This window comes from Vigna unguiculata, chromosome 11, assembly GCF_037176805.1.
Source record: "Vigna unguiculata cultivar grain cowpea cultivar isolate G323 ecotype 2 chromosome 11, ASM3717680v1, whole genome shotgun sequence".
NCBI lineage: Eukaryota > Viridiplantae > Streptophyta > Magnoliopsida > Fabales > Fabaceae > Vigna > Vigna unguiculata.
Genome location: NC_140802.1, coordinates 40,000,984 through 40,022,946, shown reverse-complemented (window position 1 = coordinate 40,022,946; position 21,963 = coordinate 40,000,984). Strand labels below are relative to the sequence as shown.

Genomic DNA, 21,963 nt, shown 5'->3' with positions numbered 1-21,963 from the left:
AATATAAATGAGAGTATCATCTCCTCTAAAGATGATTAACAGCAGTTTACACAAGTACAATATTATTGATTTGAAATGGAAAAAAAAAGAAAAGTAACATAATTAACCTTCTTGGTGGTTGAGCACGTTGTTATAACCTTAAAAGAGGTGGGTCATGAAAGAATATGACAGAATTTATAAATGGTGCTATCATGAAACCTATATATGTAAATAGTCAATTAATGCAATACTTCGGTTCAAGGTAAATGTAGTTTGTTATAAGGATTAAAGGAAAAGAAAATGATAACAAGTTAAAAGTAATATAAAGTTTTGCAATAAAACATAATATAGTAAGTTATAAATATATGTTAGTTGAATTAATATTGCATTAAAAGTAAAAATTATACTTTAGTTGTTTGGTTTTCCAAAGAATAAAAAATAATTAATAAAATTAATGTAAGAAATGTGAAAGTTAAATTAATTTAAACAATACAAGTATTTATAATTTATTGGTCCAGATTCTTTATTAATTTTTCTGGTGTTATCTTCTGTTGGACATTAAAAATATATTGTACTGGTGTTTTAAATATCTTTTTTAATATATTTTAAAACATTGAGATTAGTGATACATCGGTGTATTATGAGAACACAGCAGAAAAACAACACACAAAAAACAGCAGAAAATTCAAATTCAAAATTTTATAGTTCCACCCCTTTTCTGTCATCACTAATGGGTTAGTGAGTGGTACCTACAAATATTAATCATTCATCATAAGTAAACTTAATTAAATTTCAAAAATCTTATAAATATAAATACTTGTAATTAAAACTCTACTAAAGTAATTTATTTATTAAGAATTACAAATAATTTTTTATTTTTTAAAGTACCTTACCATTTTAATTCGTTGTGGAAAAATTATATGAATGAACTTTAAATCAATTTTACAAATTTGGTTAGAAATGGAATATTTACATTTATTTATATATATATATATATATATATATATATATATATATATATTATTATTTTACTAGCGTAACACAGGCGCTATCGCGCATGTGTGTATGTATTTTTTAAAATGCGTGATATTATATTAGTAGGTGATAATATTATAATATTATTAAGTTAATATATATTTTAAAATTATATTTATTAAAAATAAAGTAAAATATATCAAAACAGATAAAAGAATAACCATTGATAAATAAAGAAGAAGAGAAGAAACAGAGACTTCTGATTTTATAAAAAGTTTGTAAAAGTAACGGTCAATTTTTTAAAATTTAATAAATTGTTATATTTAAAGGGTAAAATCGGTATTTTGAAAAGTGGACACAAAAAGGGGAATCCCCTTTATATATTGTTATAGATTTTATTCTTAGTTAATATGTGAAATTTTTAACTCATATCACAATCATAAAACTATATATTAATGGTAATCTTATAACAGATGATATAATAATTTTCACAAACAATAAATTTTATTATGATAAATTTTAAATGGTTTAATGATATATTAGGAAGTAAACTTTAAATTTAAGTAAACTTTATAAAATTAACTTATTTACATTAAGTAATTCTTTTAATTTCAAAATTATTGATCGATTCATTTCATTTTTCTTCAAAAACTCTCAAAAGCGACTTGAGAATATTTGAAAAAAGAATAAAGGAGTTAAAGAATCACAATCACGATCATGAATATGATAGGAAGGACAAAACTAAAGCAACTATACTTTTTGTGTCTATCCACACAACAATTGCAATAAGCTTAGCAAAACGGTTGAAATACTTTTTGTTTTCTTATTCAATACTTTTTTAAAGTTTTACTTAGTTAAAAAATTAATATTTTACTCTAACATCTCAATTATTTTTTTCTCAAGTTCGTAAGTTTTATTATCTATATAAACCCATCCTTAACAAAGAGTGAAGGATTACACCTTTCAAACGTGATGATAATTGATGACGTTTAATATAAGATAACATGATATAAATTAAATTAAGATTTTAAAGATTCTAGTACAGTATTAAAATAATAAATCCTAATTTAAATTCAATTCAATTAAACTAATTAAGTAAGATAAAGTTTATTTTCATTTATATACTTTTTTGAAGAAGTTTTATCTCTACTTCACACGTTGAAAACACTCCCTTAAATCACCGTCCAAAATTGAACAATGTGCGTGATTCTTCTTTTTTTCCCCACCTCTATTATTGAACTCTGTTTGAAAGTCATTAAATTCACGTTTATGGGAGCATGACACTTTTTTTTTTCATTTTAAATTTGATTATGCAGCAATTAAAATTTTGTTTGAAGAATATATTTATACCTTGAAGGTAATTTTATCAACCATTAAAAAGATCTTCGTAAAAAAATATGATTTTTTTTTTCTGACGATTGATCTCTATCCGAGTTGTAATTATGTTGTCTTCAGGTGCATTAGAAAAGAGTTTCCTACAGTACGTTACATATGGTTGATATGCTCAGAATATTAACACAGTTATAACCTTCCCAAGTAGCTGCCAAAATTTCTCTGCACAACAGTTATGACAATTGTTTGCTTTGGACCTCTGATGCGTGGATACTATACCTATATCGCTTACGATTGCATTTGGTACAGTGATATATTTAAGAATTAAATATGTTATTAATCCCTTAAATTTAAGTGAAATTTAAAATTAGTTTTTTTTTAAAAAAAATTTGGTTAATTTAGTCATTTATCTTAAAAAATACATCAATTTAGTTCTTTTAATCAAATATTGTTAAGTCTATATAATGTTTCAAGTGCATTTTATGATAGTATTTAAATTGTTTACACAGTTTAACATATTTTCGCTTCAATATTAACTCAAATACTATCATAAAATGCATTTAGAATGTCAAATAAACTTAACAAAATTTAATAAGAATGACTAAATTCACGCATTTCTAAAAATGAAAGATTAAATTGGTATAAAGTTTAAAAAAGAGACTAATTGCAAAATTTACTGAAACTTAAGGATCAAAAACATATTTAACCCTATATTTAATTTTAAAATTATATATATATATATATATATATATATATATATATATTAGAAAAGATATATGCATTTTAAAAAATATATAATTTTTTTTATAAGTTATACAACTTAAAACTTTTTATGAATGGAGTTTTTCTTAGACATGATTGTTTTTCTTGTATTTATTAGTGAGAATCTAAATTAAAATAAAAATATATTAAATATTATCAAAAATAAATATCCTATACGTGCCAAATTTTTAGGATAAGTTTTAGAAGGCTATAGAGCTTAAAATTTCTGAATTCTCGAATGTCAGAGAAAACCTAATAACACCATATTTTGTATTTGTTGTTACTTCTTTTAGGATTATGATGCTCTTTTCAAAATAGATTGTGTACAGTTTGTATTGCTGTATATTCATTTATTATTAATTTATTATAGAATGTAATCAAATTAGGGTTAAGTATATAATTGCCAGTTTTAGTTTCTATATTTATGATTGGTCATTTTTCTTAATTATCAATTTTAACATTTATAGTTTGCAATTATTTAAATTAAGTTTCTCATCATAAACTTCCATCACAATGTTAAAAGGAGTCAAACCAAGTGTGATATGCTATAGATTTGTATATATTGATAAAATCAGTTAAATATATACATATAGGAAGTTAAATAAAAATAAAGAAAATAGTTGTTCAAATTAAAAGATATTCTAGATGAAAATAACTTCAATTATAATCAATATGTAACATTTAAATAAATAATTAAGTCGCAACAAAAAAAAACGACACCGTGTCTAGATAAGTGATAGATAAGAGAATGAAATGGATTAAAATATAGTAAAAATATCGATTATATATATATATATATATATATATATATATATATATATATATATATATATATATATATATATATATATATTATCATGAAATAAAAAATTTCATTTAATTGTTTGATATGAATAGTATATGATACAAAGACTCGAGAAGTTTATTCCATTATTAATAAAAATAAAAAAACAAAATAGAGTTATCATTTTTAATTCTTATTTATACATGTTATTCCTAAGAGATTAATTATATTTAAAATTATGAAGATGAAAACACTTATCCGACAATCTATTTTTTTTATTCAAATATAGAAAAAATTAGAAAGGAATTGAAATGAAACATAATTTATCTTTTCCTATTATGTATACTTAGTTACTCCTTTTACTAATAAAAAAGTGAAATAACATTTATATTCCATACCTATTTTTCCAAACGAACAAAACGAGAGAAACGTAAAGAAAATATTACAAGCTAACTTGTTGACTTTTCACAAACTAATAAAATCGACAACTATTTCGAACAAATATAATTATAATAAAAGCAATTGATATCTTCTTCGATTTTAGCTTTATGTAAGTTTAGTTATTTAAAGGTTTCTCTTCCTTTATTGACATAAAGTCATTTTTGTTTTTATAAATATTTATTCATAAAACCCTTCAAATTATATATATATATATATATATATATATATATATATATATATATATATATATATATATATATATATATATATATATTTGGTGTTTGTCTTTTTCATTTACAAGAAACAAGGATGAAGAATTAATTCAAAGGTGGTTGTGAAGTTGTGATGATTGTTATGTATGAGACAATAAGGGTGGGGTGCAAAAGACCCATAATGCCCTATCAAATCATCAAATGAACAAATTATTATTATTTGTCCAATGAAAGAAAGTGTGCACATGTTTTTCAAGTTATGGAAATTATTAATTATTTTTTAATCACTGACTAAATTAACTAATATAATCTGTTTTAAGGTTGAAGTTTGATTACTTTTCATAATATCTTGAATTGAATTTATTACATTTATAAGTTTATGGATTGATTCGAGGATTTATCGAACTTAAATATTATTGTATACAAAATCTATCAATTTGACACTTTCCAACTAATAATAATACTCACAATGTCAAACCAAAGTTTTATATTGATATTTTATAAAACATATCGTATTCTGTATGAATCTTAATATCAAAATTTTACTTATGAAAAATAGTTTTTTTTTTTGAAATTCTAAATTATAATATCATACAAATTATATAATTCTTTTGTAATGAAAAGGGACATCAGAAATTATGTTTTATGAATATTTTCAAGTATTCAGTCACAAATTGATAAGATTGATTTAAGAATGGTGTTGATAATTTTATTATCATAAGAAAACTATTACTATGATGTGGACCAAATGTCTCTATGTTTATACGTCTAAAAAAGTGATTACATTTTTCAGGCTAATAAATAAGAATTTGGAATTATATTAATAATCTTTAATATGTGTCCTTTTTTAGTATTTTTGGTTAAATTGTATTTATTTTGTAAAAGAATTGTATTTATTTTTAGTCTTTAATATTTTTGTATTTTAATTCGTAGTTAAGCTTATAAAAACTGCATTACCTATAAGAGCTAAAATCAGAAGAAGAAAAAATTAATAACCCGGACTCTTTGAAAAAACGTCAATTTTCAAAATTAAAAGACTGTAACGTATGCCTGAATTATTTTTTTTTTATAAAAGTTTTAGAAAATTGAAAAATACTTGTAATAGAATACATCTTTTGGATAATTTTTAAGAGAATTTTAAACATGGAAAAAAATTAATTATTTAAATTCACGGATTCCAAAATTCAAAAGAAAAAAAAACTACGATGGATGATGATAAACAAACATCACATTTTTAATTCCACACCTATTTAACAAAAAAAAAATCTTACAAATTATCAAATATTTAGAGATAAAATCAAGTAGTAAAATTAAAATATTAATATTTTAAAATATTTCAATAGCTGTAGAAAGATTTAAAAGTGTATACTCATCATTTTCCTTTCTCAATTTGTAATACTACCTCCATCTCTCTTCGCTCATCTCAATCTTTCATAAATTTTTCTTCTATTTTTTTATTCCCCTAACATACCTTCTTATCATTATTGATAAAAGTGTCGATATTTATATTTCAATATAAAATTATTAAAATACTCCCTTCGTATCTATATTTAAAACTTTTTCAAAATTTTCCAATGTTTTTTAATTATTTATCACATTAACTATTTTTCATTGAAATCTTTTTATTTAAGTTTCCTACTTAAATTATAAATTTATTACTACATAAAAATTCTTAAATAATGATCAATTTTAATGACTAAAAATATATTTAAAGACAAATTTTTAAATTAAAAATCAATTTTTTTGACAGTCAAAACTTTGTAGTTAATAATAATCACCAATCTAGATATCAATTCATAATAAAACTATCTTTGTTTCTAATTTAAAAATCAATTATAATTTGTTACTCATAATAAAAATTATTTTAATTACTAATAATTTTTATAATTTTAAGTTTATAAATTAATATCTAAACTGTGACTAATTATTTTTAATCACTAAAATTTATAAATTATTTAAAAATATTCTTGCGATATATAAACTCATTTTCTTTCCATACGAACGAAAAAAAATGAGGAACCACACATTACACTCTCTCCAAACATTAACCAATCAGAAGGGAGCCAATAAGGTTGAAAGAGAGGTGGTCAATTTTAACAAAAATATAGGACAATTTTAGAAAAAAACAGTATAAATCATAGTCAAGTTGAATAAAAATGACTAAATTTACTATTTTTTTCTTTCAAAAAGTAAAACTGAAATTAAAAGACATGGGTAACCCATTTGATAACTCAAAGCATTGCTTTTGTTACTATGGGTATTGTGAGGTTACTCTCATTGGACATGCATGTGGTGTTGAATGAATCCTTCTCCCTCCTACATTATTTGGGATTGTAGTCCAACCATTAGGGATGGCTTTGAGATGTGACAAGTGGACCTTCATGTCATGCTCTTCTTCATGGCTACATAAACCCACTTGCAAAGATGATCGTGAAAACCCTTTTTCTTTTTTTCTTATAGGCCTTTTGGTTACTCTAAGTTTGACTCTTCTTTTGGAATGAATAAAAAATTGGATATATGTGGGTAAGAGACTCATTCTTCCTACACTTACCATCAATGTTGTTACTTTACTTCTCAGATCGACAGCAACACCATTTCAGCAAGCAAACATTTCAATGAGTAGATTCATTGAGTCCGAATGCATGCATCCAACATACATGCTTTCTTGTTCAAAATAATTTGTGTTACTACGTATCCTCACATGCAATGCTTTGGAGCATGTTAGAGGTGAAATTTAAGTCTAACTCAATCTCACAAAATTGTCGAAGTATATTCATCTTGTATGTGAAACTATAAATTAGTGGGTGGTCCGTTAGGAGTCCGATAGCGAGTGGAACAAAATGTTAAAAAAATTTCACTAAGATAAACTCTAACCTACCATGTTAGAAGTGTGTTTACGATTTAGGATTTGCACCCCACTTATATAATATGAAATTACCTTATCTTTACTCAATGTCAGACTTCCAACATAGTACGTGCTCCGCCACACTTTTATCCTTATAAAACATATAAGATGGTGAAAGGTAAAAGTAAAAGTTGTATTTAAACCGCCTTAGATATTGACTTCTAAGCGAGGTGAGACAATTGAGTGCGCTAGGAATAATTTATTTAATTTTTTCAACTTACTTGTACATAAATTTTAGTTGATAAATAATTTCATTTCATTTTCCTTCTCTAGAAAAAAATTATGAAAAAATTTATCGAAGTAAATTGTTCATAATACATTTTTCACCCAAGAAATACATTGAAAATATAATTTCATCAAGGATATAAAAGGTCTATTAAAAAGGTTTTTGTAACAATAAAGAGAAGAACAAGGAAAAATAAAGTTATTGAATAACACGATCATGGTATGGAACATATACATATTAGTTTGGAAACGAAAAAAGTTATAGGAATGTGAAACAAGTTTGATAAAATATTATATAGAGGAAGAATGTGAAATTAGAAAGATTCTTCACAAACGGTTATAAACTATGGTTATGTATATGTACAATGAATCTATTGTTAGACATGTAATTAGTAATATATTTATTTGTGAAGGCAATAAAAATTCAGAGGTAAATAGTTGGCTCTTTATTAACGCGTTTCGTTTTAGTACAGTAATAAAACTAGTCTTTTGATACAAAAACTTTAATTATGTTAGTTTTATTTGAATTCCATTAATCATTAATATAGTTGAACACATATTTGATCTTCAATAATTATTACGTTTATTTATTAAAAAAATTAACATTAATATAGAATTAACCTTGAATAAACCATTAAAGATTTAAAAATTATAAAACAATAAAGTAATAGGTGAAAGATGAGTCCAGATTCTCAACGAATTTTTTTTATATTGTCCTCTACTGTATTTTTAAAATATATAATGTTGGTATTTTAAAACATTGAAATAATTGATAATTGTCCATATGTATATTTTCAAAACACAACAGATAACCAGTACAGGAAAAAACAGTAGAAAATTCAAATTCTTAAAAGACTCTTTTCGAAATTAATTTAATGTTAAGTTTTAATTTCTTTTTAATAATTTTTTTTTAATAAATACATGGGATAATTATTAAATATTAACACATACTATCTCCATCATTAAAATCTAAATCCTAAATCATTAATGGATTTCAACCAAAATTAATAGAATTGAAGTTTTTGTACTAAATTATAATATTTTATTTTATTTTTTGTATCAAAAATAAAATATATCAGCAACTGTTATGCTAAATTAATTATTTATCTAAAATTAAAAATATAGTGAAGTAGGTGATAGAAGACCAAAACTGGATGGGTATAACCTCCACCACATTAAAAATAATAATAATAATAATAATAATAATAATTAAATATTGACTAGTTCCTTTGATGAGAGAGAAGTGAAGTGAGACATGATATATAAAGCGTAGGATGAGAAAAGTTCAGGTCCAATTATTTCTTAGCTTATTTACTTTTATTCTTTTTGTCACTTTATAAGATGTAGGTGAACCACATTAATCACTAAAATATGTGTCATTTTTTTCAGCTTTTAAATTAATGCATTACTTATTATTGAGTTTTGGTCATCCAAGGTAGGATGAGATTTGTACAAAGTTCTTTTGTTAAAGTTGGCAAACATCACAGTACTATGAATGAGATTTGCTTCAAAATGAGTGGAGAAAAAACAAGGAACAAAATTAAAAAAATTAGATAAAATTTACACACAAATTATAATATTTATTAAAATTCATTTTCAATGAAAGATCTGAAGTGAAAAAAAAAAAACAGATAAGAACATACTTTATTTAACCTGAAATTCTTAATATCTCAATCAAAGAGAGTTGTATAAATACTGTGAAAAAAAAAACATAAATTAATATGTGACATATTATTAACAATATTAATAATTTTTTGTTTTTGAGATTTAGTTTTTTTAAAGTTGAAATAAAATTATCATCTTTTAAAATCAAACTGACATATTCAAATAAAAGTGAGTATTATACTACTAATTAAATCTTAAATAAATAAATAAACAAAAGTACCGACTTTTAGATAATTTTCATCATCCATCTCGGTTCCAAGTCCTTTTATAATACTAATGTCAAATAATTGGCCTTTTTAACAAACAATAGATGATGCAATTTGAATACAACACAAAGGGTAGGTACTTTTAATGAAGACTTTTTCATTGGTCCACACCTTCCCCCATTGTTCAAACTTTACTCTTTTAAAATACTTGTATGAAAGATCATGAAATTAACCATGTTTTTACTCTTTAAAATTTTAAATAAATTCAATTTTTATCTTTTAAATCTAAAATTTGTATATGGCTTTAATTTTTCAAAATTATTATCTAGGTTAAAAAAAATGTAAATAAATAAACCTTGTGAGAAGGAGAACAAGATAACAAATAGAACATGCATCTATCTATATACCTAATTCCATGTAAGCAAAATTGAAATTGAATTTTTAAGGTTTTCAGTGTAATTTGTTTAAAATAAGTGTTACGTACTTCAAATTGCACTTGTCCACTACAAACATTCCATTGCTGCATCCACTTATGAAGTGATCTATGACAGCACGAAAGGTTGATGGCAAGTTTTATTAAACTAAAAAATAAGTGTTTTTGATGAAATATTGTAACTACACTTATTTATAAATAATATTAAAAAATTAAACATTTTTATTATAAAACATATCAAACAAACATGTAATGGGTAAATTTTTTGTTCTATTACAAAAAATAAAAACAAACAAACTGGTTCATCAATTCAATAGGTAGTACATTTTTCTATTGATGAAATGAAAAATATGATCGTGAAAAGAAAATTTAAAAGCAATAGAATCTATTTTTCTTCTCGATCATCAAATATTCATAATTAAATTCAAAGTTTCATATAATAATTGTTTGATTGAACATATATATCGAGACGAAACAATAAAATAAAAAATATATATATTTCACATTTAAAAATAAGATTAAGTATGGCACTATAAAAAAATTATATTCATTTTTTTTCACATTGTTTTTTTAATGTTTATAGAGCAGTTTCTCCAAACATATCTAATATCTATTTTTATGATAGATTATAATTACAATTTTTCAGATAATTCTGCTCAAAAGTAGTTTTAAATTTAATAACGTTATTTCACCAAAAAAACAAAATCAAATTTTGACATGCGTGTATATAAAACTAAATGAAAAAAGTTTTTTTTTTTCAAAATCTTAACTAAAAAACTTTTATAACGAAGAAAGCAACTTATTTTTCAGGAATATTTTTTCACAAACAACCTTCTAGCATGAATTTAAGATTTTAGCTGTCCTAAATACTTCATGGAAAAACTCCAGATATCTCTCTTTTTTCTAATAAAAGTTACAAAGTGAAATAAAAATATTTTCTGCACCCTCATATATTTGTTTCTGCACTCCCATATAGGAAAATATTTATTTTGTTACTTTTAGATTGTGTAATAGAAAACTAAATAATAGTTTTTAAATTATATAATTCAAAAAATAACAATAAATTTTGAATTGTATAATTTTGAAGTCAAATAACTTTTGAATTGACTACCAATTTACACAATTCAAAAGAGACAAAATAGAAAGCTTTTTCTTTTAGGGGTGCAGGAAGACATTTATAAAGGTGCGTGATGAGCCTGCTCTTTGAAGAGTTTATTGGGCCGGTGTGCTTGTGGTTTGAACCAGAAAATCAAATCAATAGGCCCAGAACAAATTCGTGTAGCGTATCGTCTAAATTTCTATCTTTACACTTTCATGATGGAAAGAACTGTACATCCAATTAACTTATACTCTATCTTTTACTGTTATAAAAAATTTTACTAAAAAAATTATTTCATAGGAAATTGAACAAAATATTTAGAGGTGCTAAATTATATATTTTTTATATATACATTATTTTTTCTAATTATTTTTTTTATTTATGGGATTTAAATTATTTTCATACAGTGATCACATTTTTTTTTTCTAATTTTTTTAATTTATTGAATTCACACGTAATTGGTATGGTAATTTATGTTTCAATTCAAGATTATTCATTATGTGCAGTGGAATTCGTAATGCATGTCAAAATATATCCATAAAATTTTACAAATTTTAGCGTATGTAAAAAAAACACAAAATTCATGAATGTCATAATTTAAGATTATATTAATTTGGAAAAAAATATAATTAGGGTTCAATCTCAATTTCATAAAAGAATCCCAAAATCATAATTAGAATTCATACTAATTTGGAAAAAATTTAAATGAGAAGGAATATCATAATAGGAAAATCATAAATCTAACACACATCAATAATAATAGAATACTAATCTTGATTAATGAGAGATACTGTGATAATGCGTTTTCAGCGTCTATGTTTTCCATTTCTTTTTACCTTTTTTTTTAGTTTTTTTTTTATTGTCATGCTTTATTGATGAATTAATGAGAAGAAACTTTATGAGACAAAATCTTAATCTCTTTTTGTTAACCAATATCTATCAAAATAGTTTTTATTTTATTTTTTAAACAGTAAAGATATATGAATAAATAATATAGATAAATAAAATGATGAGAAATTGTTTCAAATTTATTATAAATAATATAATTTTAATATATATATATATATATATATATATATATATATATATATATATATATATATATATATAATTAAATTAAAAATTTTGTAGGAGTCACGTCTTTCCCATGTCATAGTGAAGGTCCACCCTTGCTATTTCATTCATGTTATAGGGAGAAAACACATTGTCACATAGCATAATATATTTTAAATTTAGTATAGAATCGATTTTTTTTTCTAGTTGTAATTATTTAAAATAACTAAATTAAAACAATTGTATTTTAATATTTATAATTATTACAATATTAGAACAGTAAACAAGACCCAGAAGGCCTAATTTTTCTGAAGGGAAAAATCACCGATAACAAAATTTGTTCCCCCCACCCACATAACTCCTAACCTTAGCCTATTAAAATGTAAGTCTGAAACAACCTTATTCCATTCCAAAATCTTGACCCAATAGACCTAACCCCTACATTTATAAATATAAAAGTTCATTTTTTTATGACATTTTACCTTTCCAATGGATTGTCAAATGATTTTTTTTTATGTCAAATAATTTTTTCCTATGTTGTTGATGCAAAAGGTCCTACATTGTCATCATTATTCTTGTTGGAGTTCTAACTCTACAAAATGTAGGGCTCCAGGGGCATTTTCATTTATTTATAAAATAGGGGGAAGGTGAACAATGAAAATGACATTGTTAAAATGATTCATGGGAGTGGTCTACCATGTGGCTTTTAATGTCAAACTTTGGCTTGCCTTATGTTTTTTTCATTGCATGTAGTGCCTAAATTCACCACCAATTTTCAATATAAGAGACAATTTGAAAAACTAAACTTATAATGTTATATAAATTCAAAAACTACATAAAACTTCCCCAATTGTTAGCAATAGATCAATATATGTTAGATGTGAGTTTTAAGTCTAACTCAATTCCACAAATCTGACTTGTAAGATGAGAATTACACTCACTTATATATTATGAATTGATCTTATCTCTAGTCGATGTAAGACTTCAACTAATATATGTGTGTCAATATGACATTTAACAAATCAAACCGATGTGTCCAACATTGTTATACTCTTAAATGTCATATTTAAATTCAAATAATTTCAGAAAGTAAATTTGAAAAAGGTTTAAAATCTACTGAGTAGAAGATAGAAGAAAAGTATTGATTTTATATAATGATAAATGGAGGGTGAGATAAATTTATGTAAGAAAATAACATTTGAAAAATAAAGACAAAGCACATCATATTGAAGTGTGTAGTAATTTATGCAAATGCAGTGAAGATAACGTGGTGGGTCTCTTAACTCTTAACAAAAAAATGCTGAAAACAGTGAGTCATAATGACCTAAGCTATGAATGGTGACAGAGAAAGGAAAAATATGTGTTGATAGTGTAAATGATGGTGGCATGACAAAAGATAGAGATCGAAGGAATGGGAAAGAAATAGAAATTTGAAAGTGTTTGATTATCAACACACAAAAGGGAAAGTTGCCATGAAAGGGTATGAGAGAAACATAGAAAAAAATTGAGCATGCATGCTTCTATCATGTAGTTCATTTACCTTAAAATATCTCCTCCTGTTTACAATGTTGTCCAGAATCTTTGGCTATTATTATTTACAATTCCAAGTTTATTATATCTTAAAGTGTTTGACTTTATAATGATTTTTAAATCATCGACATAAAACACTTGCTAATCGATTAGTTAGTAATTTAGTTTTTATATGCACATATTTAATTTGTTTTGATCTTGTATCGTTAATTTCATTTTGAAAGATATTATTATCAAAATCAGAAGAAAAAAAATTTAAAGTAGGAAATAATTCAGATTTTAACATGTTGTATATCTAAATTTTGACATTTGACACTTTTTAAAAAAATTTAATATTAATTAATAAAAAGTTCGTATTAACTAAATTAAACAAACAAAAATAGGATTAAATATGTGTATTTCCTAAATTTTAATACAAAATTAAAATTTATCTTTGTTTTAAACTTTGACATAGTTTATTCTCAAACTTTAAAAATGAAAAAAAATGTACTAATTGTGTTAAATGATTTTTAAATGCTAAATTACAATTTACACTAACATTTTGAATTTTGAATTTTGAATTACTTTGACATATTCTAACTCAAATTCATTTGAAATAAAATTAATATTGTTAGATTAAGAAAATTATATTTATTTATTTTTAAAATTTAGAAATACAAGATATAAAAAATTGAGATAAAAAATAAATTTTAATTTTACCTTAAATTTAAGAACAACAACGATATTTAATTAAAAGATATATAAAAAATAAAAATAAATGAAATAGCAAAAGATGAAATAACTTCTTGTGAGAGGTTATAATTTTTATGGAAGAAAGACAGAAGAAGAAAATGTAGATGGAAGCAACCCCCACTTGCCAAAGAGAGAAATAAATCATAGCCCCATTTTTCTGTCACATCACATCACATGCAGAGAGACCATTGAATCGAATTCAATTCCCTAAACTGCACAATTCGCAGTGTTCATAATCAAAAGTTATAGCAGGCTTGGGGGGTCGTACCTTCTAACTTCTATTCCAACACAATAACCAAAAAATAAAAACAAAAATAAAATAAAAACCCTTTCTACCTTACTTTCTTTCCAAGTCATGTGTGAAGTTTGAAGCCGATAACATACATTGTTCTCGCAGATCAAATAAATAGAACTATAGAATTCCAATAACTTAAAACACATGCATTTTCGCAGCCACAACAACTCCTGTTTCTTTGTCTCCCCCATTTCCAAAACCACTTCCATAACGTAGCTGCAAACGGCTTTCTGGAAGAATCACCATGCATTCATGCTTCAAAACAAACACACTAACGTTTTAAATTATTCACCAAAATTTACTACACTAATTTTTTTTTCTTCTTCAAGTTTATCATTGTCCTTTACAATGTAATGTCATGTCATGAGAAATAATATTACGATGTGCAATTATTCATAATCTGCAACTCTTTCAGTACGATAATTCGGTGTTACGAAGCATCACGACAACATGCGAAACCTATGCCTACCATGTTCCTCTTTAGCAACTCTTTCATTCCTATTTTCGATGGCTTAATTAATTAATTAATTAATGAGAAGAAGAAAAAAAGAAAATCTCAAAACGGTATGTCGTTTTCATTGGAAGCACTTTTTTTTTTACCTTACGTAACGCAGACTTTTTTTTCGACGATAAACCTAGGTGTAATAATAACAATGATAGTGATGAATAAATGAATAAATAAATAAATAATAGAAAAGGAATAATAAGCTTTACCGTTTTACGTTGTGGATGACGACCTAAGAAGTCGTTTTGTGAGGTGTGAGGTTGACGACGGTCTCTGAGAACGAGTGGCGCGTTTCAACGGTTCGACCACCGAGTCTCTGAACCGGTACGGCAACGCTTGGTTCCTCCCTCGCTTGGACCGGACCACCGGTTCTCTCTCCTCCAAGACGTCGCCGTATATATCAACCACCACCCACCTCTCTTTCCGTTTCTCCGGACTCGCTCGCTGAGTCGTTGACTCGGTACCGAGTCCCCTCTCTTCCCCCGAGTCAGACTCGTCTTTTCCAGAGACCACTCTCGCCGCTTCTATAAGCAAATCGAGACAATTACTATCGCGCCCCTGAAACGACGCCGTTTGAACGTCGTTAACTTCATTGTTAAGATTTTGGTTGTCCCCGTCGGGTTTCTCTGAGAGTTGAACGCTCTTCTCCGGAAACCCTTCTTCTTGCCGTTCTTCGTTGCTGTTTTGAAGCGTGGCGGAGGCGCTGTCGCTTCTAGAAGATTCCGATTCCGTGAGGGAAGAGAATCTGAGATTCAAATCGATGCCAACCCCTTTGGTGGGGAAGGGTTCTTGATGTTCTTCTCCTTGTTCTTGTTTTTCTGTGAAGGGTGGAGTGGACGAAATTATGCGCAGAATCTTGAAGAAACACATTTGGGTCTTCGAATAACCGCGGCACGAGGAAGCCATGGGAGCAAAGAAGAAAGCTCCTTTTTTTTTTCTCAGCGGTTTATCGCATGGATCGAGTTGTGGGTGAAATCTACGATTTGGTGTGAGTGTTAGAAAATTTCTTTCCTAAATGGCAAAAAGATTCTAGACAGTAACACACTACATAGTTTATTTCTTAGGTTTTCTCAAAATTAAAATTATTACCTTTTGTTGGAGAGAGAAGGTGACAACAGGGATAGTTTTTTTTTTTTTTTTCTTTCTCTCCTTCTCGTTCCTAATTTTATTTTATTTGGTTCTTACATTTAAAAGAATATACATATTTAAAAAAAAAAGATAATAACACAAATAACTGTTTAAAGATGATAACTTAAACACAAGAATTGTTTTAATTTAAACATGACGCAATACATTCTGACGATAATTATCGGTGGTATTTGTTTTGTTTGATAAGGTATCTGACACTGTACGGGAAATATGAGATTTGTTTTTCCAGATGAAGTACAGGATTTTCATGGAATGAACTGAGGAGTTAGTCTGAAAACAAAGCATTTAGGATTTAATTTATTTTATTTTGTGATTGAAAATGTTGTTTGGGATGTAATGTTAATGAATGTGGCTTTTGTGCAGTTGAGGAAGGTTGTCGGAGTGTAATTGGGCTGAGAAAACGTGTGATGGTTGTTCCAATGGGATGTGACACGTGGCAAACTGGGATTACTGAGAAAAGAAAAATAGAAAAAGAGTCTGCAACTGGCCTTGGCCCCCCCTGCATGCAGTGTGCAAATAATAGTTCTTTCCTCTGTCTCTCTTCTGAACTCTTATGTTATGCCTCAATCTAACGTCAACCACATTCATCACCGTCACCATCATCATCATCATCATCTTCTTAACCTTTTTATTTACTGATTCATCAACCATTTCAAGAGATTGTTTATGATGCATGCAAAAGTTTCGATTCAATCTAGTGCCTCGTAGAGAATGGACAATGAAAAGTAGATGATGCCAACATGGACTTAGTCTGTAGGGCAGAAAAAAATATGGACTTAGTCTTTAGGCCAAAAAAAATATGTGACGGGTGAGGACAATGTATTCGCTGAGTTCGTAGAAATTTGGCTCGTGAAAGTTCTTAACTTGGATGAGTGACTTATCAACCTATTTCAAAAAAGTTTGTATTTATATATAATAATTAATTCTGCATGAATATTCAAAATTCTTTTATGACTCAAAAAAGTATTATGTATTTTTAAATGTACTAGAATTTGAATTTGAATAATATATCGTCATGTCAAAGTACAAATATGGTAAATATGATAAAAATGACAAATTATCAATTTATTATCAACTCTACGAAGTCTTTGTTTAATTTTATGAATTTGTTAAAATTTTCTAAATTATTAAACATAAAAAATTATTTAAAAAAAAAAAGTTGGTTGGCCTGTACTTAAACAGGACAGACCAAATTACTCGTGTTAAAAATGCGAGATAGGGTCAGTCCAGCCTACATTTTACAAACCAGACCTAAATGAACCAGACTGGCCGCATTACCATCCTAATAAAAAGTTAGATACATAACTATAATTGATACCAAAAATTAACTTTAACTTATAATTTTTTTACTTATTAAAAAACAATTCGTCCAAACATATAGGAAACAACTACTACTGCATTGACATTCACTAGCTAGTGATGTTAGAGAAAAGAATTGAAGAGAGAATGGGGATGGTGGTTAGAGTAGGGAACGTAACACAACTATGGTGGAGCCTACTTTCTTTATGTGAGAGAATGAACCTTTTTACTTTTACTTAATTTTAGAAATATTTATTTAATATTTAGTAAAACTAATTATCCTGTTATTTTATATAATTTGGAATATATGTACGTGAAAATGATTATTAAAAAAAGAAGACAAATGAAAAAGTAGAAAAAGTCATACACTATATCACGTGCTATTTTACTTTTTCCAAGTTTAAATAATAAAGCTCTCACCTTCGATTTTTCTGCAGTTGACATTTCTATTCTCACAGGACTATCTAATTTTGAAATACACAAGCTTATACTGAGACAAGGTTGATTTTCGAGAGTAAATTGTGCAGACGAGATTTTTGAAACTTCCTAAAATTATATTTCTCTCTTTTTTTAAAAAAATTTATACATTTTTTAAAATTTACATAATAATTTTTTATATTATAGACAAATTATTTTAAGTTTTAAAGGTATCATGCTTACACTGCTTAAAGAAAATCATTATCCTTATACAAAAATGTCAATATGATTTAACATAATATACTGAAGTATAATTATAACCGACCCTTTTATCAATTCATTGTATATATAATTCTAAACTTCTCACTATTACTGATATTATTTATATTGAAAACACATGTATTGGTCTGCATTTTGTCATGTTATAAAAATGTAAAGAATTTTTTTGTTTATGAACATGCTGATTTAATCTTCATACCCATTAGTACACCATTAGTACACTAAAAGAAGAAAATACAGAATAGAAGAAAAAATACAACATGCTGAAAAAAAGAGAAAAGCATCTCACCTTCAGATAACAGAGGATGTGTAATTTCTTTATTCAAAATAAAATAAAAAAACTGAATACAAATATATATATATATATATATATATATATATATATATATATATATATAAAGGAAAAATAGTAAAATAATATGTATATATTAAAATTGATGTTACTGTTTTGTAAGATGTTTTTGTTTATACTGTGTTTTGATATGACATGTTATGGAGTGGAATGGGTTCAGAGGTGGTTGGCAAACAAAGTTCATGATAGCTTACAAGGAATCAGGGTAGAAGGTAGTTGAACTTTAACTTTCCACCTTTAATTTCGCAAGTACTACTAATATTATTATTCTATATTTCCATTTCATACACTCATAACTGCTACATACAATAATTATTTAAATACTCTGAGCTTTTTTATTCTCTTCCAGTTGTGACAATTTCTCTAGTTACATCACATTTAAGAATATTCTCTAGGTTTTTATTTATTTTCAATCGGTCCTTTTTTACCGGTTTTCATTTAAAAAACATCGACATTTTAGCTTACGTAAACAGATTTTTTTTTCAAAAACACGATAAAAGAAAATAATAATTGCAGATGATATAGTAGTAATAATAATAATTTATTAGTTAGTTAGGATTTTACAGAAACCTTAACTTTTTTTTTCTTATTTTAAAAGGTGACACACATGCACTTTTGATGCTATAATATGATTGTGTGACTAGAATTTATTGTATCTATATTTCTACCTCGTAACATGATATTGTTTTCCTTTTTTGTGTTTGACTTTTGTGTATATAGTCCGTTCTTCTTTCGTTCTTTTATATAAAAAATTGATATTGTTTTTTTAAAGGTAGAATATATTTTGTAAAGATATTCAATTTTTTCATGCGTATTTTAATCTGAGATATTCTGATTTATTTCAAATATCTTTATGAGATGTTCTGAGTCATTCCAAATCTAAAAAAGGTATGTCTTTATAAAACACTCTACCACTCAAGTCAAATAAATGCGTCAGATAATGATAAAGACGGTAATAATAGAACATAATTAATTTACTTTTTGTATTATGTTATTTATATCATATTCATGGACTTTTATCCGAATAGGTATGTTGGTCCACATGACTAATTATTTTGATTAATTTTGTTTAATACTCTGTTAGTATGTTTTAGCCATTGTTATAACTTAAGCACATTTTTCTATTGTTAATGATGTGACCGACATGGTATCATCCTGATCAAGGTTATGTCATTTTGGTCTCGATATATTTAGATTGAGTTAATCTCGGGTCAAACAGTCAAGATGTCTTCAAACACATGTTATACAAGTAATCAGAACTTAGATCTGATCATATATTTTAGAAAATAAATATCAAGCTAAAATTGTTTAACAAGAATAATAATTTTAGTATATGTGAAAAAAGAGTAAGTCATTCATAACACGGAGTTATTTCTTGTTGAAACAAATAAAATATGTTATGACATGGTTATACGATCTTCATGATAAAATCTATTAGTAAAAAATAATACATTGTTAAAGAGACATCTGAATGAGTGCAATTCAATTTTGATGGAACTTTTGTATCAAACATGTGGAGGTAGAAGACAAAAATGTTACAAGGTTTTATAATTCTTTCTTTCACTATCTTATAAGAACTTTATGAGTTCTTTAAGCGTAGGAAATGATTCCACCGTTAAACCATTAATAAAACTTGTAGCAGTATTAAAAGGTTGAGTCTAGATAACATTTCATTTTTTTTCTTGTAACCACAATATATATATATATATATATATATACTAATAAATGAGAGTCAATATGCACATTTTTTTTCATATCTATTCTTTCAATAACCACTCTTTTAAATTTAAATAATTATTTATAATCAATTTTTTTTTTCAATTTTACCTTTTTAGTAACATTTTTTTTTAATTTAAATCATTATTCTTAATAAAAATTATTTTACAGTTTATTAATAATTTTTATTTTAATAATTAAAAATAATTTTATTGTTTAATAAAAGAATTATATAATAGAAAAAGGTTTGAAACACGTAGTATCTATAACAATAACCTATAATCTATAATTATATATAAAGGGGATTTCCCTTTTTGTCCACATTTCATAATTCCAACTTTACTTTGGGGATTCTCTCTTTTGTGTCCACATTTCATAATTTCAACTTTATCCTTTACAATTTAATTATTTATTAAATTTTTAAAAATTAACGGTTACTTTCACAAGTTTTTATAAAATTATTTACTTATCTCCTTCTTCTTTTTTCTCCTACTATTCATCAACAATTATTTTTCTCATATTTTCTCCATACATTTCACTTTAATTTTTATAAATATACTTTTATTTTTTTTCATTAACTTATTAATATAATTCAAAAAATGCGTACACACAGGCGTGATAGCGTATGTGTTTACGCTAGTAACAATAATAAAGGAGATTCTTTTTTTGTGTCCACATTTCACAATACCCGTTTTACCCTTAGTTATTTTAAAAAATAATTATTTTATAAATAAATTACTCTATAACAATAAAAAGGGGATTTCCTCTTTTGTGTCCACATTTCATAATTCCAACTTTACCCTGGGGATTCTCTCTTTTGTGTCCACATTTCATAATTCCAACTTTATCCTTTACAATTTAATTATTTATTAAATTTTTTAAAATTAACGGTTACTTTCACAAGTTTTTATAAAATTATTTACTTATCTCCTTCTTCTTTTTTCTCCTACTATTCATCAACAATTATTTTTCTCATATTTTCTCCATACATTTCACTTTAATTTTTATAAATATACTTTTATTTTTTTTCATTAACTTATTAATATAATTCAAAAAATGCGTACACACATGCGTGATAGCGTATGTGTTTACGCTAGTAACAATAATAAAGGAGATTCTTTTTTTTGTGTCCACATTTCACAATACCCGTTTTACCCTTAGTTATTTTAAAAATTAATTATTTTATAAATAAATTACTCTATAACAATAAAAATAGGATTTCCTCTTTTATGTCCACATTTCATAATTCCAACTTTACCCTGGAGATTCCCTCTTTTGTAGGGATGGCAACGGGGCGGGGCGGGGACGGGTTTCGCTATCCCATACCCATCCCCGCATAAAAAATTCATCCCCATCCCAATACCCAAACCCAACGGGTATCAAATTTTTTTCCCATCCCCATCCCCACCGGGTAACGGGTATAATCTCGTACCCATACCCGTACCCGTGTTCTGACTACTTCAATATTAATTTTTATAAAAGAAAAAAATTACGGTAAAGAAAACATAATATTATGAAATATTCAATATTAGGAGGATTTTCTTCGATGCCAAATACCTTAAAATAAATTATAATTGTTTACATTTTATATTAGAATACCAAATAAAATTTCATGTGA

General features: G+C 25.8%; 1 protein-coding gene across 2 annotated transcripts; it reads right to left on the bottom strand.

Annotated features, from left to right (window-relative positions):
* Positions 1-14,454: 14,454 nt before the first annotated feature.
* LOC114169016 (uncharacterized) lies at positions 14,455-16,278 on the bottom strand. 2 transcript variants are annotated; one of them, XM_028054025.2, is made up of 2 exons: positions 15,343-16,278; positions 14,455-14,899 (listed from the first exon to the last, which is right to left on the bottom strand). In XM_028054025.2, exon 1 carries the CDS (start codon positions 16,037-16,039, stop codon positions 15,347-15,349), a length of 693 nt encoding a protein of 230 aa, XP_027909826.2. In that variant the 5' UTR covers positions 16,040-16,278; the 3' UTR covers positions 14,455-14,899; positions 15,343-15,346. The 2 variants fall into 2 exon arrangements, with proteins under 2 accessions (XP_027909826.2, XP_027909825.2); XM_028054024.2 differs by having other exon boundaries at positions 14,455-14,883; positions 15,343-16,273.
* Positions 16,279-21,963: the final 5,685 nt, after the last annotated feature.